The sequence below is a fragment of the Melospiza melodia genome, unplaced genomic scaffold, assembly GCF_035770615.1.
Source record: "Melospiza melodia melodia isolate bMelMel2 unplaced genomic scaffold, bMelMel2.pri scaffold_114, whole genome shotgun sequence".
NCBI lineage: Eukaryota > Metazoa > Chordata > Aves > Passeriformes > Passerellidae > Melospiza > Melospiza melodia.
This window is the reverse complement of record NW_026948506.1, coordinates 117,112-121,642: the sequence shown is the minus strand read 5'-3', so window position 1 is coordinate 121,642 and position 4,531 is coordinate 117,112. Positions and strand designations below refer to the sequence as shown.

General features: G+C 49.8%; 1 protein-coding gene across 2 annotated transcripts; it reads left to right on the top strand.

The window, feature by feature from the left end:
* Positions 1 to 584: 584 nt before the first annotated feature.
* Positions 585 to 2,941, top strand: LOC134433086 (UDP-N-acetylglucosamine transferase subunit ALG13 homolog). 2 transcript variants are annotated; one of them, XM_063181980.1, is made up of 5 exons: positions 585 to 665; positions 1,070 to 1,235; positions 1,413 to 1,548; positions 2,485 to 2,497; positions 2,843 to 2,941. In XM_063181980.1, the coding sequence occupies exons 1-5, from the start codon at positions 585 to 587 to the stop codon at positions 2,939 to 2,941; spliced, it is 495 nt and encodes a 164-aa protein (XP_063038050.1). The 2 variants fall into 2 exon arrangements, with proteins under 2 accessions (XP_063038050.1, XP_063038049.1); XM_063181979.1 differs by lacking the exon at positions 2,485 to 2,497 and having other exon boundaries at positions 1,413 to 1,567.
* Positions 2,942 to 4,531: the final 1,590 nt, after the last annotated feature.

Genomic DNA, 4,531 nt, shown 5'->3' with positions numbered 1-4,531 from the left:
TACTCCCCCAGTAAGTGTTGTGGGAGGATTGGGCCAGTGTCAGTCTGTAAAGGGAGGGTGGCTGTGGCCCTGCTCTGGCAATGGCACTTCTGAACACACCCACACAGGCCGTCCGCGAGTTATGTGCGTCCCCAAGGCTGAAATAACACGTGCAGGCCAAAACTTTTCTAATCCCTTTTCCAAATTTATTTTTACCTCTTCTCCTTGAAAATCTAAAACCCTGGAACAGCCTTGGCTACCCCTCTAAACGCTGCTGGACAGTGGGCTCATTAGAGCGGCCACCATCGCTGCTGGTGCGGTACTGTGAGGGAGAACCTCACGGCGCAGTGGCAGCAGCCCCGCCGAAACGGGCGGACGGGAAAAACCCATGAAGAGAAGCCACGGTAGGGGACAAGGAGGGACAAGGAGGGACAAGGAAGGACAAGAAGGGACAGGAGGGTCAGGGAGGAACAAGGAGGGACAGGGAGGGAAGGAGGCATTCCCACCTGCCCCGTCCCTCTCCTCAGCCCTGCCGCCATTTCGGGAGCTCTGTGTGGGCGTGCGGCTCCCCCTGGCGGCCTCACAGCCGTCCCGTCCCGGTGGCCATGAAGTCCATGTTCGTCACCGTGAGCACCACCAGCTTCGATGAGCTGATCGCCGCGGCCCGCTCCCCGCCCGCGCTGCAGGTCAGTCGGCCGAGACACCGACACCGGCCCTGGCCCGGGCCTGCCCTCCCGGGGCTGGCGCCTGTGCGCCGCGGGCTGCCCTGCCCTCCCTGCCGCATCCCGGCAGCAGTGCCGGGGCGCCTGAGGGTGCCGTGGCGGTTCGGGGGTGCCCGGCGGAGAAGCATGAAGTGTTGCTTGAGGAAGGGGAGGGACGGCCTGTGGGACGGGGGGGGGGGGGGGTGATACCGGGGCCGGGGCCGTCTGGAGCTGGGCACAGCCCTCACACAGCCTCTCTATCCCCGCCTCATCCCCTTCGTTCCACCTCCGTCATCCCCCCCTTCTTCTCCTTCTCTCTCTCCGTCCCCCCTCCCCACCATCTTCTCCGCCCCCCTTATCGCCTCCATCCCCCGGTGCCCTGCCCGCAGGCGCTGCAGAGCCGCGGGTACCAGAAGCTGGTGCTGCAGGCGGGCTGGGGCTCGCTGCCGCAGCCGCAGCCCAGCAGCAGCCCGGCCGCGGCGGTGGAAGCGTTCCGGTTCAAGGACTCGCTGGCTGAGGAGCTGCAGAGCGCAGACCTGGTCATCAGCCACACAGGTACAGCCCGGCTGCTTCTGGGGCTGCGGGAGCTCCGTGGGATGAGGTCTCTTCAGCCCGGGGTGAGCTGGCTGGGAGTGCTGAGCTCCACAGCTGGGTTGTTCAAGAGGCTCCCCTCTTTCAGCAGCGAGTAGGGGGATATTTGATCTCTCACCATGTTTTCTGTTCCTCTTGTAGGTGCTGGTAGCTGCCTGGAGACTCTAGAGAATGGAAAACCACTAATAGTAGTAATAAATGACAAGCTGATGAACCATCAGCTTGAGCTGGCCAAACAGCTGCACAGAGATGGCTGTGTCCTCTACTGTAACTGCAGGTATGGAGCTGCTGGGGCTGTTCCTGCTGGGCAAGAGCATTCAGTCCATGTGACTGCACAGCTGAGAACGCAACAAGGTAATTTACATCCTTCTCTGTCATCTCCATCTGGATATTACATTTTCCAGAGTGAATAGACTAACACTATGTAGAAATTTACCACACTTACCAAGCTTTTTTACCACAATAATTATTTTTTTACCACTTATAAATATTTTTTCATTTGAGGTAACATATATTTAGATTAAAAAAAGAAAAACACTTCAGGGGATTAATAAAGCAGATATAGATATTATCTGGTTAGTAACTTTAAATACCCCTGTCTTTCAGGTACTCATTCAGGCTGCCCTTTTAACCAAACTTCCTGAATCCACCATACCATCTGACAAGTAGTTTCACAGATCCACTGCCTGTCACTTCAGGAGCAAAATTTAAACTAAACTAACAAAAACACACAAAAAACCCCCTACCCCACAAGCAAACAATGTGTGAAAAAATCCCACCATCACCAAAACTCCTAGCTCCTTTTTTTAGAGTTCATCCTGACTCCTGTTGGGTTTATTTCTCCTCCTGGTTTTGACTGTATCTTACTGTTTTCTCTTTACTCATGATTGACTCCACTCTAAAAATAAAAGATGACTTTTAAACTGAAGGCAGAAAAAATGTAACGCCCTTTACTTAGTCTGCATCTTGTTCCTTTGCCTTGCAAGCAGAGTTTCCTATGTTTCAGACGAGCTTTCTGAACAGACCAGGCCTGGCATTCATTTAAATTGAGCAAGTTTCCTAAACTTATTATCTTGGTGCTTCTGTCAGCTTTGGAATATTTATTTCTTTGTGTTGGGCAGTGCCAAGCATTCGAGCCTTATTTGCAGCCTGATACTAGCAAGTGACAGAATGATGTAGCTGTTCTTTCTGACCCTTTCTGTGATCAGGGGAGAACTCTTCCATGTGTTCAAATAGGATGGATTTCCTCTTATGGTTTATGGAGCAGAGCCTCAGATCTTGCTCAGTCTCCCAGCACTGTGACCACAGAAGATTAAAAAGTGTCAAAGTTGAGTTTGTCTCAGAAAGCTGATGGAAGTGTGTTCTCAGCAAGGCTCCCTACCAGCCAGTGCTGGCTGGGGCCTGCTGCTCTGGGCATTCTCTTCCTTTCCATACATATCCTTATTTAATATTTCCATGCTAAAGAATTATGTATGGATGCATAGAAAGAAAATTGTATTTAAAATTTTCCCATGGGGTGGCTATTTCTTTAATTTTTGCTTTTGGTCTCTTTTTACTGCACTCTTGTGGAGACAATGCAGTCAATGAACTTGTCAGCTTTTAAACCTTTTCCTCCTGGACAGCCAGAAAAGTTTGCTTCATTCTTGAATAAAGTTCTTGGGTTACAATAAACAAAACAGAGAAATAAAAAAGTTGGAACAAAATGTGTCATCTCCTCCACTTAAGATCTGCAGCTGGGCCAAACACTCAAAGAAAATTTCATTTAATATTAACTGATATTAGTGTCAAACTCATTCAGCTTTATGCATAAAAGAGTACAATGCCAATAAGGAGGGAGTATGGACTGTCGTGCGGCATGGACAGACATATTTCTGTCACAAAAGCTGCACTGGAATGGGAATTCCACCGATGAGGACAAGTTAAACTACTTCTTTACAGGCATGGCATATGCCTTCTGGTCTCTTGACCTTTTTTGCTAAACACAGGTGGAAATGTGAAATACAACGCTGTGTTTCATGTCAGGTACAAACAGGCGACGTGTATTTGTGAATGAGAAATGTGTGGACCCAGACAATGGGCGAGCTGTGAATTCTATTAATAAGTGAGGAAAATAAAGCATGGAAAAAGGCCTTTGAACCTATCTTTGGTTTGCAATTAACGCTGGTTGATTTAGGAGCATTGGAATTAAGGTGTTAAAGATAAGGCTTTTTGCTTGCATTGAATCCATAAAGAGCTCTGCAATAATAATCTTTTGAAGCATAATTTTAGAATATTACTTGTATCCTTGAAACTATAGCTTTGGAATATATAAAAAAGAAATATGCTTATCTCACGCCTTATTGAAGCAGAGAAAAACAGCTTGAGAAAGGAAGATGAACATCACCTGAAGCGTTATGAACAAAAATTCTGCCAATTTTTTTTGTGAGAAAAAGCTTACCGTGGTTGCTGCTGGGCTGCTGCTTGTGTTATGGTAATTATGGGTCGTTGTCGTTAATAGTTGGTTTTGTATCAGTAAAAACTCCAGCTGGGACCAAGTTAATGGCCCTTCTCTGAGACAGTGAAGGGTGGGGACCTCCCAAACAGTGAGGAGAAGAGACTTTAGGGGGGGGAATATGCAAAATAACTCCAAGACCAGCATGCCATGAGAAGCTACTGCTTCTAGCTTGCTAAAAAACACCTCAAAACAACAAGCCACCTAAGAGCTGAGAGATTGGAGTAATGTCTGGACGTCAGGAACGGAGCGCTGAGCCTGCAGAGATGCTGAACACCGTCGCATTCCCTCTCACCCTGAGCACGGGAGTCGTCCCGATGCCAGGAGCAGGCCAAGAGAGGTGGCAGGATTAACATCGGAAGGGGTCACCACGCCCTAAAGGCTCCCACGAGGACCGGACCCCCAGCTCTGCCCCTAGTGGACAAAGCTGCGCATGTCCTCCTCCTCCAAGTCACCCGGGGAGAGGCGACGGGAAGCTGCAGCCCCTTCCGAGCTGCCCAATCCTGAGCTGATCACTTTTAATAAAGGCACTAAAAGGAGAAAAAGTCTCCTGCCCTGTTTATTTTAGCTTGGGCGCTCGTCCGCAATTACCACGCCAGAAGAGGACACCAGGACTGGCCATCTTGGACCTCCAGGACAGCTGGCTATCAGGACCAGAGAGATCGGCTCAGGACCAGCGACACAGAGGAGCACTGGAGCACCAGACTGGTGAGAAATCCGGTGGCAGGAGTGGGAGACGTGCGCATGTGTGTGTGAGTGAGACGAGGGC

Bases quoted from the DNA above. Each gene is read 5' to 3' on its own strand.
- LOC134433086 (XM_063181979.1), top strand. From the start codon at position 585: ATGAAGTCCATGTTCGTCACCGTGAGCACCACCAGCTTCGATGAGCTG. The intron at 666-1,069 runs GTCAGTCGGCCG...CCCTGCCCGCAG, and splicing joins GCTCCCCGCCCGCGCTGCAG to GCGCTGCAGAGCCGCGGGTA. The intron at 1,236-1,412 runs GTACAGCCCGGC...TTCCTCTTGTAG, and splicing joins CCTGGTCATCAGCCACACAG to GTGCTGGTAGCTGCCTGGAG.